The 13,536-nt window shown below is 45.3% G+C and overlaps 1 protein-coding gene across 1 annotated transcript in view; it reads right to left on the bottom strand.

Annotated features, from left to right (window-relative positions):
• Nucleotides 1-13,536, bottom strand: part of LOC123753962 (cell division cycle-associated protein 7) — a 24,036-nt gene extending 10,500 nt beyond the window's left edge. Inside the window, exons 1-4 of the mRNA XM_045735988.2 lie at nucleotides 13,357-13,536; nucleotides 11,370-11,472; nucleotides 10,209-10,384; nucleotides 2,948-3,131 (exon numbers count right to left, since the gene is read on the bottom strand). Coding sequence (XP_045591944.1) covers nucleotides 2,948-3,131; nucleotides 10,209-10,384; nucleotides 11,370-11,441 — 432 coding nt within the window. The 5' untranslated portion in view covers nucleotides 11,442-11,472; nucleotides 13,357-13,536. The remainder of the gene's footprint in view (nucleotides 1-2,947; nucleotides 3,132-10,208; nucleotides 10,385-11,369; nucleotides 11,473-13,356) is intronic.

Below are 13,536 nucleotides of genomic sequence, written 5' to 3'. Positions count from 1 at the left end.
AGCGCCGCAAGATACGAGGCTACAGTATGCGGCATCAGATGACGGTCCTGGAACAACCACGAAAGGAAGGACAAAACAACCTTATCAGAGACCAAAGAACACCGACGCAGTGATAGGAAAAACGTTAGGACAGCTAGGAAACTTCATACTGTTGCCGAGACGAAGCACACAGGTGGGAGACCAACAAAGAAGCCACCTGCGCCCCATACAAGTGATGATAAACTCGAGTCGGAAACTCCAGACACGAAGACTAGAAGAGAACGAACGAACCAGCCTTGTAACAGGCCGGATCGATCTGCTGAAAGAGGCGGAGCCGCAGGAAGACCCTTGGGTTCGGACACCGAGCAAGCAGCGCTTGAAGCTAAGGCTGGGCTGGCCACCAAGGAGCCAGAAGGACAACTCTCCCCTGGGAAGTCTCCAAGCGAGCCAGGACCCGGAGTAGCAGCTGAACCGGGGAAAAGAGGTACATGTAACCCTACCCCGCCCAGTCCTGCCGGACGGCATCAACCCCGATGGCCTCGCAGTTGGGGAAGGGTGCCATGTACACCGAGAGATGCCTCGACGACGCCAAGGTTCTGGTCGAGGCATCTCTACCAGAACCCCAGTCAAGATTGGGTTCTGACATTGGGTCGGCATTGGGTTTTGACCGGAACCCAAGAACCAGGGTGCTTGGGTTATTGACTAGGCAATAAACCCACGGGTTCAGACAAGACAAGTCCAGAATGAACTGGAGGTCTGCGCAGTCCTGTTTTGGGACCGGAAACAGGCGGGAAACCCACCTGAGGGAGAAGGTCGTTTCAACCACGCCCAAGCAAACCCACACCAAGATGACTCGACAATACAGGAGAAGAGGCCTGCCCCGCCTGCCCCGAACCCCCCAAAGGAGGAGGAGCCACCCAACCCTACCGCAGGCCGCATGAAATGACCCGAAAGGCCCACAAATCGCAGGACCAGGCGAGAGTGAACAAAGAGTCACACCCCCCCCCCCCCCGTCACCCAGCCAATGGGACGACGGGCAGGGGCAAACAAACAAGCATAGAAATGCTTCAAGTCTCCCCCCAGGAAAACCTTCAACACCAGGTCTTCGGCCCTGAGGACCCAGGGCCAAGTTTGCCTCCATACAATCCCGCTTCCAAAGAAAAGGCGGGAGCTGCCGAGAAAGCAAAAAGGAAAGGGGGGAAGGGTCCCCACTGGTCAGACCCAGAAGCTCCGGCAGAAGGACCAGGCTCGAATGCCTCCGCCGCAACCCCAGAAGAGGACTTCCGAGACCGCCCGAGTCTCAACACCGACTAGACCCCGCCCGGACTCGGAAACCCTCAGACGGTTCCGAGCAGGAAGCAAGGGGGAGGAACCAGTGTTGAAGCAACTTCTATCCCTAGTCCGGGTGTCTAGACCCAAAACGGGGCAGTCTCGGGGCATCTCGGGCTACAACCAACCTAGTGCTTTGCAACCTGAACCTAGCATGCAATGCAGCAGCTGCCTGCACACACTAATCATTATCAGTAGCTGGAGCACGTACAGACAACAAACATCGCATGACTCTGGGTCAAAAGAATCTCGGATCCAACAGACAGCATGGCGGAGGAACAATCTGAGTCACCAAGACAAAGGAACAGAGCAGCCTTCAATCTCGCACGAAGCTAGAGGGGACTCGAGGGTCATATCCATCGGACCACGGAGCCCCCGCAGAGTTTCCTAGGGCCCTTAGCCTTGTTAACATGCTAAGGGAAGCCCAGGCAAGGTACTGCGAACCGGTGCCCAAGTCTACCAAACGAGCTTCTAAATGCTGAACCCCCGGGACATGTCCACTCACGGGAAAGCCTAGCAGGGGATACCACCAAGACACAGAAGTGAATAAAATTATACCTACCCCCAACAACAGAGAGGGGAAGGGCAAATGCAGACACCCTCCCCCCACCAGGCAGGAAAACAAAAACAAAAGAAAAACCCCGCAAGAGGACAACGTACCCAGGCGGAACAGAGCCGGCTGCTATAATAGGTGATAACTAGCTGTTCAGAACCCAGCACCCCTACCAGTGACGAAAGCTACCTCCTACCCAGAGACAAACAAGGGCAACAAAACCCTAGCTAACCCCAAGGGCAGCCAAATACCGAGCAGTGAAAAACACAGCGGAGGTAGATCCCAAGGTGACTTGTGGAAGGAGGTCCCAAGCCCCAAGGGCAGTACTTACTGGGCACCTAGGGAAGGGAACCCTAGGCGCATGCAGCCCGAGTACCGTGGAATATTACTCCTGGCTCACACACCACCTGTAGAGACAGCCCACACCACAAGGCACAGAACAGACAAAAAGCCAGAGGCACACGACTTCTCCAGAATCGCACCAGCCAAGAACTGGTAGATCGCCAGTGCGGGGGTTCTGGGGCTCCCCCTCTCTCCAGGAGGGGAAAGACGGGGGTTGCGCAGACGGCGACACGGTGACGTGATGACGTCATTCTAGTTTGCTAATTTCCGTCTGGAGAGTTCTGTCCACTCGTTCGGCTTTCGGTAGCAATAGTTTCACCAGAATAAGGGTTTATTTTGGGACACCTACCTTTCTGGGTGTCAGACCCAGTTGATGGCAGACATAGAATGCTTCCAACCACATGGGGGTTTCTATAGACCATTGCTCCTTGTGCCTCTCTGAGGGGGCCAGGTTCTGGCTCGTGGTCCCCTATAGGCAAGAACTCCATGCACATTGATGCCAAAAAGTTATACATATCCATTCAGCCTGGATAGCTCCGGGAGCTCCGGGAGCTGACGGGGCTTCCCCCCCCCCCCCCCCCCTCCAGAAATGATCATCTTTACCCTATTTTCTTATGCATGGGTTGAGTGTCTTAGTCCAGAAAAAAAAAAAAAGAGCTAGATAATAATGGTGCCAATTAAAATGTAATTTATAGCAAATCAGTCATCAAGAATAAAAGAACTGCAAATCTTCTATATGCTAACCTCAACATAGCATTTAACATCGTCATCTGACTCCTCTGCATCCGACATATTACTAAGGATCTCTTGAACCTTTTTGAAGCGAAACCTGAGAAAGATTGGCTGGGTCATTGATTCTTCATCCTCCAGATGTTGCCAATCACTTGGCGAGCTCACTGTGGATGAACCAAGACTTCCTCTCCGTGATCTGGTCGATAAAAAGTGAACAAAATTATTGCTCATGTTCCCATTAAAAGTAATATAAAATGTGTCCTGTACTCTCAAGAATGTTACAAGGACTAAGTTCCCCAAAATGAGTTCTGTTTACATCACTGTATCCTTAGCTAAGTAAAGATAGTCCCTCACTATATATTAACCCCAGTGCACAAGAAATAAAAAAAAAAAAAAGAGTTGAATGCAATGAAACATCAGTGTCTGGTGGAGCCCTAGTGGCTCCCTGTAGCTAACATCTCCGATGTGTGTTATGTCTAAAAGTTGCCATCAGTCACGGCCTTCTCTTCCATCAGTTGCCATCAGTTCTCCGGCTTACCAGAGACCCAGAGCCAGGACCTGGTCTCCTCACCAAGGCACAGGGAACAGTGGTATTTATCTTTTTATGTCACCACCAGGAAAGGCACCCAGAAAGTGAGAAAAACTACAGCTGGCTATTTCCAATACCTGCAGACTCAAACGGCTAAAGAACTCCCACAAATTATGTAAACAAATGACCAAAAATGTTATTAACTAGCCCTTGCTCATTTAACCCACCCTCCTTGTTTTTTGGGAAGGAGGGGGCAGCCTGAAGCTCACAGGCTGCTCAACCCTCAGTTCGATGAATGATGAAAAAAACGGACTCACTGGGGAACTGAGGGTGACAGGGAGCCACCAAAGCTCACCCAGAAATTGACATTTCATTGCATTCAATGCTGGTTTTCTGGGGGGGGGGGAGCCACTTGTCGCTTATAAAAAAAAAAAACAGATCCAAGCTAGCAAATACAAAGACTGGCTGGGAGCCCAGGCTGCCTCTGCACCTAATTCAGATGGGGCTGTTACGAATCAGTTAGATCTAGTTGAAGGAATAACTGACTAACTTTCTATTTAGAAGTAGATTAGAAATTGAAGAGGACAAAGGTTGTAGTGAAAACAACAACAGATATCTCATTCAACCTTGACGCCGGTTGCGTGTTGGACGCGGTCGTGATTGGGTGTGTTTTGAGCGAGTTCCTGCGGAGGTGGCCGGTGTCATGGCGGCTGCTGGAGGCGCACGTGGCGTCTCTCGTACAACCATCGACGATACCTTAGAAGATGTTGGAAAACCACTACTGCATACCACAAAATTGGATCCTGAACGTCACCCGGTCATAGAAGAGGAGCCCGAAGGAGAATTCCTGGACAGCAAACACCATAGTAAGGCAAACAGACTGGAGGCAAAGCGCCACCATTTATCAGAGGTAAACAGAAATGAGGCCGACGCCACGCGGCCTCAATATCAACACCCACCGCTCAACCAAGGTAGGCCAAGCTCTTCTGAGTTACAAACCTTTATCATTGCTTTTGAGGGCGAAAATGAGAGTATTTTCCGAAATAGTAGGGCACAAAGCATCCTATATAATGCCATTCCCCAAAAAGTCGGAATCGACGTGCACGATATCAGACCAAATAAACTAAAGAACCTGATCGCAGTGGATCACAAACAGAGCGCGGAAGTGGAGATTTCCGACATTACTGACATCTGTGGTTACAAAGTTAAGTGCTATAAACCACTAGGAGACATTAGTAAAATATGTAATCCGGCATGTTGTAGACATCAGCGCAGAAGACATCAAAGCACAACTCGAGACGAATGGCATCCCACTCTATGAAGTCAAAAAATTTATGCGACGAACGAACAGAGAACCGAGTGATACAGGCACCGCCCTGCTTACTTTTCTAGATTACGTTCCCCCTGATAGGATTTGGTTAAACGGCTTCCTCCATAAACTAGAGGTGTATGTTCCGCGTCCCACCCAATGTTTTAAATGTAAGGGTTTTAACCATACCTCGAAAGGCTGCACTAAAGACATTATATGTGGGAAATGCTCTGGTTCCCACTACACACAAAACTGTGCATCGGATACACTCACCTGCTCAAACTGTGGTGGCGACCACGACATCACATTTAAACAATGTCGTTACGTAGCAGCAGCAGCGAAAATGAAGGTTCTCCCTACCACCAACCTGCTATACAGCAGTGCATTAAAACAACCCTCCTCAGCCCATCACCAACCTATACCTCACATTCGACCACAACCTTCGCATGTACCGGATATCCCTGTCTCCGACAATCCCGCAACCCCAGGGTCCAAACATCTCTCACAAAATGCACAACTGAATCCTGATTTAGTTGAAACTCTTGTCACTCGCATTGAAAATGATCTTATTGAAATGATTATCACTCGCATCGAAAATGCACTAGAAAAGACCCTGGACCGACTTCTAACTAAATTTTTTGCCCAAGTACTACAACCCACCCCTGAGGCTGACCCAACAGACCCCCCCCCATCAACAGCTACAGACACTGACATCCGCCCAAATAAAGCTACCATTGCTGGACACACATTGTTTGATCAGATGATGGAAAAACTCCTAATTACCTCCTTAGCGCGCCTCACCAAAACCACTACCCAGGCTGACGTGCCACAAACCCCAACCACCAGTACCAAGAGTAAGACACAGCCCCCATCCACATCTAGGTATCCAACACGTACCACTATTGGCACACCAAAGAAAACAGACACATCCACAACCCAAACATCCTAAATGGCTCCCCTAACCTTCATGACTTGGAACGCAAAAAGCGTTAAAACATCCCTCACAGAACTTAAACAATTCCTCTACTCATCCAAACCAGACTTAGCATTTATCACCGAATCCTGGCTCACTCCCAAACCAAATCCTGTATTTAAAAACTTTCAGATGCAGAGACTGGACAGACCCAACCAAATGGGGGGTGGTATTTTCCTTCTAACACGAAGTAATACGACATGTAAACCTGTAACACTAATGTATTTTGTGAACGGTAAACTAGAAGTTCGAGCATGCCTAATACCTTACAATGGTACACACACATCCTTTCTGGGTATATACAACCCTGGAGGCACAATAAACTCAAATGAATTGAAATTTTATCTTAACCAATTACGACACCCGATCATTGTTACAGGTATCTCAATGCTAACCACCCCACATGGAGTAGAGTTAGACACTACACCATATACTCTTCTTTCGCCGCCCTACCTTGCAACCTACTTTAACTACAGAACCAATTATGAAGCCTCACTAGACATCTGCTTTGGCTCTGCACACTTTCAACATGAACTACAGTTTCATACTGGACCAGATATTGGTAGTGACCACAAACCCCTCATTATAAAATTTACTAACTTTCAACCACCAACCCACCCGCTAACGCTTCCCAAGTGGAACATTAAGTACCTAGATAAGAAAAAATGGGCTGATGTTGTCCGCCTCCCAGACACAGACGAAGTAGACCCTAACAAGCGACTATCCACAATCACCTCTGCCATAAATTCTGCAGCCACCCAAATGTTCAGGAAAACTTCAGGACATGGGTCCAACAAACCACTTAAACCATGGTGGAACGTGGAATGTACACGAACAGTTGCTTTACGTCGACGAGCCATCCAAAAACAAAGACGTCAACCCTCCCTACAGAACTGGGTCAATCTCCGGCGGGCTACAGCAGCAGCCAAAAAAACCATACTATCAGCAAAGCGAGCATCATGGGCAACATTCTGTGATAGCCTCACACCCACAACGCCACACTCAAAAGTCTGGACTACATTTAACAGCATTAAAGGTCGCCCAACATTCCCTTCGTTCCCCCTAATGATCAACGGTTCACTCTGTCAAACGCCTCAGGAGCGTGCAAACATTCTTGCTGAATGCCTTAAAGTTACCCTCTCAACACCCTTCTTTCATGCCCAAGAACTCTCCCTCAGACAAGAAATTGACCGTGCCATACTGCTACCCATGCTCAGCGTCGACAACATGTACACCTTAAGCGAGCTACGATTGGCCTTAAACCGCCTACCTAATGGCAAGGCATCTGGAGAGGATGGAATTCCATATGAACTCATCAAATATCTTCCACCGACTGCACATAGCACTCTTCTAAACTATTACAACCTATGCTGGACTCACGGAAATATTTCCTCACAATGGTAGACCAGTATTATTCTTCTGTTCCTTAAACCAGGAAAAGACCCATCCCAACCTGCGTCATACAGACCTATCTCCCTGCTATCATGCCTCAGTAGTCATGGAAAGGCTAGTACATACTCGCCTCCAATGGTACCTAGAGTATAATAATATTATACCATCACTCCAAGCTGGATTTCGACCGCAATGCTCCACGCTAGATCAAATACTCTGCCTTGAACATGAAATCCGCACCTCTCTCAGAAGCAGTAAATATTGTCTTGTTGTCTACCTAGACCTCAAGGAGCTTTTGATAGCATTCCTCATACTTGCCTCCTCGCAAAGCTTGCACGTTTAGGCGTACAGGGAAGATTACTTCTATGGTTACAGTCCTATCTCACAAACAGGACCTCCAAAGTCTTCATACAAGGCGAGTTTTCCGATGGCATCCCAATACAAACAGGTGTCCCACAAGGCTCCATACTAAGCCCAACCCTATTTGCCGCATTCTTATCAGATTTGCCTAACACCCATCCTGTTTACCTCTCGGCGTACGCTGACGACTTAACATTGTATTATTCAGACAATGCCTTACCTAATACAGTCTCAACAATGCAAACAGCACTTGACCACCTCATAGATTGGGCCCCAACAATGGGGCCTTCAAGTTAGTACTACCAAAACCTGCTATCAGATTTTCACTAAAAAAAGACTACATCTACCCACCCTCACAATACACAACACTCCCATCCAACACGTACGAGAACAAATATCTTGGCATGCGCTTAGACTCCCCCTTACTTAGCTACAAAGCACACATTCAACACAACCCCGACTCGCCATACTTAAAGCCCTCACTGGCACCACCTGGGGAGCACACCATAAAATCTTGCTCCGTTTCTATACAACCTACATTCGCAGCCAACCAGACTATTGTTGCCAAGCATATGCGTCGGCTGCGCCTACTAACCTACAGAGCCTCGACCAACACCTCCAATTCCATGAACCTAAAGCTAACCAGGGCAGCCCCAGGACATCCAATTGGGCACACAACTTATACTGATGTAACCTAGAGAAATGAAGACGTAGAGCGGTCGCTGCCCGAGACGCTGAACGTCATCAGGAAGGCAGAGAAGAAAAATAGTCCGATGGGAACACTACCTCCCTCAACTCCAGGTTGAAGGTGTCAGCGACCAAACAGGCAGCAGGTGGAGGCAGGGCAAATGAAAATCACCCAGAAGCATAAATAATGTACACCCTGAAACTTGCGAATAGTGAGGGCGGGATTGACAGGTATCAACCCGTTCTCGCAAATTTAATAAGTCAATATTGACTTATTAAATATGTGCATAGGTGACATACTTAACATAATAGATACCCTTAAAAAGATTCATAGAAAACACCGACCTTACCTAACCTTGTTAGTATGTTAAGATAAGCATCTTATTGCTTCGTAATTACAATTATTACCTAACCTATAATAGGTATAGGTTAAGTAATAATTGTAATTACGAAGCAATAAGATGCTTATCTTAAGATACTAACAAGGTTAGGTAAGGTCGGTGTTTTCTATGAATCTTTTTAAGGGTATCTATTATGTTTAGTATATCACCTATGCACGTAGTTAATAAGTCAATATTGACTTTACGAATTTGCGAGAACGGGTTGCAGGTATGCCCATTTGGACCGCCGAACAAGTTGGAGATTTCCCGAGCCCGAAAGCTTGAGCCAAGTGGGAAGGTCAGGCACTGGGACGTGATGCTGGTGCTCTAGTAAATCAGTCCAGCCAAGACCACTCTGCTAGGAAAACCTTCCTTGGCACGCTGTAGTGCAGTTGCGAATACCCAATGACGTCCCACCAGCCAAAGATATTCTAAACTGGGGGAAAGACGGAGGGTGAAAACCCCAGACTCGCCCCAAGGCAAAAATGACAACATGAAAGGCAGATCTCCTAAGGAACGTCTCCGAACACTCCAGGGAAGAACCAGGGAATGTACCTGGAACTTGAACCCTGGGCACATGCACCTCCAAGTGCTCAAAACTGCTGACCTACACACACAAAGTGGAAAGAACTGCCACCAAGGAAAGAAAAAAAAAAATACTGTACTGGGGCCATAGCGGCTGCAGGAGCCCAAAACACCAGAGGGGAACTAAGGGTGGAGCAACCTGTGAGCCGCAGGCTGCTTGCTCCTCCTCCTAAATGAAAAGGAGGGTTATCTCGAAATGATTTCAGGGTTTAGCGCCCACGTGGCCCGGTCCTCGACCTGGCCTCCTTTTTGTTACACCCCCTGCCCCCCAGGAAGCAACCCGTAGCAGCTGTAACTCCCAGGTACCTATTTACTGCTAGGTAACAGGGGCATCAGGGTGAAAAACATTTTGCTCATTTGTCTCCTCCTCCACCGAGGATCGAACCCGGAACCTCTGGACTACGAATCCGAAGCACCGTCCACCCAGCTGTCAGGCACCCCCAGAGGGTGGGGCAAAGAGTTTGCTTACATAATTTGGGGGAATTCTTAGGCCGTTTTAGAGTCTGCAGGTATAGCAAACAGCCAGATGTTTGTTTAGTCTTGCTGACATTCTGGGTGCCTTCCTTGGTGGTATTACCTATTAGTGGAATTCTCAGGAATCGCTTAACAGTCTCATAATACAGACAAGTACTATCTTTGAACTGAAGAATGCAACAATCATGAACAGATATACTGTATACAAAAGAGCAAGTGGGGTTAGAGAGCTTTAAAAGAGTGAAGGGTTAGAATGGTGATAAAACCTCCTAAAGAAACTTGTGTGTCCACCCCATTGAGAGTTCCCAGAAGGAAGTAAGGCTTTGTGGCTACAGATTTACTGTATTTATAAATGTATGTTAACCAAAGTGAACAATCTAATCAGCATGAGGCAGCAACTCTAGTGCAAAATAATTTGTAGATTTGTTAATTTATTAAAAAAAATCTAAATTTAATATTGCTAATTACACAGCACTGGAAGGCACACACCTTTGTCCCCCCCCTCCAAAGAATTAAATAAAAAAACAGGCTGCATCAAAAAGAGTAATTAAAGGCTTAAGTACAAGTATTTTGTAAACAGGTACCTAGTTTGGGGTGGTGAATGATATGGCTGAAATCTGCTTCTTCTTCTATATTCTCGCTTTGGTGGAGACCAATCATCAATGCTTTGTGTTTTTTTAACTTTTGGTACATATGCTGTAGATTTAACAGGTGCTACTGAAGCTTTGAAATCCTGGAAGTCCTTCATAAGAGCAGCAATCTGGAACACAGTGATATGAGCATCTGTATTTTGTGGGGAAGAGGGATTTGGAGCAAAGGCCCAGTGCTGGAACTGCCGATTATTCAGTGCAGTCAACTAACACTTAACTGGCCAGGTGCACAATTTATCAACCTTCATCAAACACTTAAATTGTGTGTGCATAACCTACATGGTAAATGTTCCAACTTTTCCTAGTGGACCATCATCATAACATGAACAGAAAAAATATTACAAAAAAATTGAAAATTTCACAATTTAAAATTAGAATACAGGGCTATCTTATTTAAAATGTCATCAATTTTTATTTAATTCATTATGGGCTCAGAATGGTATATAACGTTCATTTTCTACTATGTAAAATTTAGTTTGGGAGTCTAGTTTACTATAAGCAAAAATGTTCAATATGGCCTTCAAAATATGCACAAAATTTAGACGCAAAAATGTACAACTCCCAAAGTCATATAATTACCCAAGTGTAGTTAGAGGATGAGAGCTACACTCGTGGTGTCCTGTCATACCAGCATTCTTTGTCATAACGCTTTAAAATTACTGACTGTTTATCATATATAATGATTACTTATTACTTGATTGGTTTATCATATATAATAAATTACTTACTGTTTATCATATATAATGATAAACTAATGTGTTTATGAATAAATGCTACCATAGAAACCTTAGAACTAAGAACATTGCACATATATAAAAATGGTGAGAATCACTCAAACAGAATTTCTGAGCCTGTCACCCAACCAAGAAAAGCCAAATCAAGACACTCCTTATTTCCCAAATTTAATGGTGTGAAGAGGTATCAGAGGACAATAGATCAATACTGGAACTGTATAGGGAAAAAAAAAAAAAAAAAAAAACTCCTTCCCCTGTGATTCAATCCATACATACACTGAACAACCATGGAAACCTTAAATCACATTATCATACTCTTGCGTATGTTTATTACACAAGGAGAGAAGTATATCTAACTCACCAACTGCTGCCTGTCTTGAATATTTTTCTCGCGCAGGAGTTCATAGTCACTGAGGTCTTGAGCACGCAACATGATGGACGCTTCCCGCAACCTTCCTTCAACCCTAATAAAATTTATTATTGTTATAATTATTATAACCAATCTACAAGAAATATGGTATTGTATATATATATAATTCCCAGCTAACTGCACTTTTTACTTTAAAATGAAAATAGAAAAAAGTATTTAAGTTTTATGAACTCATAATATTGTAACACCCATGACCTTCCCCCCCCCCCCCTTAGAGTTCACACCCAGGGAAGCCTTCTCCAAGAGGTCAGCCCAGATGACCTCCGGATTATCTTGTAGGTTGATTAAAAAATTCCTGGGTTAGTCTTAGTCAGCATAGTTTCAAGTATGTAATATTTCATGATACTGTACTCTTGTCAAACATTGCAAGGGAATTAGACTCCAGATTCTTATGTGTGTAAACATCCATGGATCTCCCCCTTTTGGCCAGGTCAGAGGTCAGTCACACGCGTAATTAATAACTCCTCTCTTGAAGAGTGTATGGTGAACGTCAAACAAGTTTAATGAAAATTCTTGTGTGTTTGTACACGTGTCGCCGATCTCTTACATTCTTGGTGTAGGTAGCAACAGCAGATCTCCCCCCCCCCCCCTGTGGGGGTTGTATATAGAGGTCCTGTAGGGACTTAGGAAGAGGAGTGCAGGACACCAGGATCGAGAGCGGGTCTGTGAAGAACATCTCAGCCAGGGAGAGACAGAGGTCTTAAGGTAATGTGTGTGATCTCTGAGGTTTTGTTCCATGTCCAAATTTCTTAAATTTTTGCCAGTGTTAGAGTAGGATTTATAAGTGGTGATTGACATAATTTTGGTCTCAATAAACTCATGTTAAATTTCCCATCTGTGTCAATTGTTGAATCCTCTTAGCCTTTTGGATATAGTGGCTGACAACCGTATTCATAATTAATGACAGTCATAGAAGGTACTCTCCAAGTCAAGCAATGTTTCTTGCCTCGTTGCTTGATATAGTCTCAATGGTCAAAGGCAGATGGTGGCAGCGTATTTAATCCTGTTTAGCATTTCCTTGTTGGCAGTGTACCTTTTAGTTCCGGTTACTCAGCTCATAACAGTGTTACCAAGTGCAACCGATGGGGGAAGTGTTACTCAGGATAAGTAGTGTTTACATTATTAGTTTAGGATCCATTATAGTGGTGTTACATCATTCTCCAGTGGTTTTACAATATAAATGGTACAAGTGAATTAATAAACATTACTGAATTAGTATCTTTTTGAGAAGCCTATTGCTAACAACAGTGGATAATTTTATTTATTTATTTATTTATTTCTAAATTCTAAATCACATTCTAAACCACATGATCCTTCCTTGTGTATGTGCTGGTGTGGCATCACCGCACATCACTTAAACATTTATTTTACTTTTAGTGCAATTTAATCTGTACCCTTTTAACTTTGTCCACATATATAAAGTAAATTAAAACTACAACTTGTTAACCAAAAACCATCCCTTTGCCTTATACAAAATTGAGCGTTTCGCCCCCGAGTCAATAATGTGACTTAACCTTCCTACTAAGCTCTATAATAAGTTAAACTAATTTTACTCCATTGCTACAACAAATGTTATACCTAATAGTGACTTTGCACGATTGTAATTTACACATCAACGCTTATTGTATAACCCATTATTACATTGTTGCAAGTGTTGAATAACTGACGAACAGTACAGCACCTGTAACTCTAACCCTGTGTCAAAACACATTAATGGTAATTGACAAGCTACACCTAGACAATCCATTGACCTCCACAGTAGACCCGTGACCCCAACACCTTCACTTTTGACCCCTCCCCCCACCAAACTCCATTAAAATTAAAGAGCCCAAGAATTGCCTGCCAGCCATCGTCTCCATCTTGGACCAACCACCTGTGATGTCCACCACATTCACCAGCATTAGCACCGGCCGCGTACCTTAACCAGCAGCCTTAGCGGTTGGTGGGGAGCCTGGGGTGTGTGGTGGTTGTGGAGGAGAGGCGTGAGGGGCGGGACAGCTACAGCAGGAGACGCAGCAGCAGGGAGAGAGAAGCAGGAGGTGGCCGCCGTCAAGCTAAGATTTCCCGCGCTCTGCGCCAGTTGCCACTTGTGGTAAAT

This window comes from Procambarus clarkii, chromosome 6 (assembly GCF_040958095.1).
Source record: "Procambarus clarkii isolate CNS0578487 chromosome 6, FALCON_Pclarkii_2.0, whole genome shotgun sequence".
NCBI classification, from domain to species: Eukaryota; Metazoa; Arthropoda; class Malacostraca; order Decapoda; family Cambaridae; genus Procambarus; species Procambarus clarkii.
Note: the sequence above shows the minus strand (reverse complement) of the source record. Positions and strands in the feature narration are given on the sequence as shown.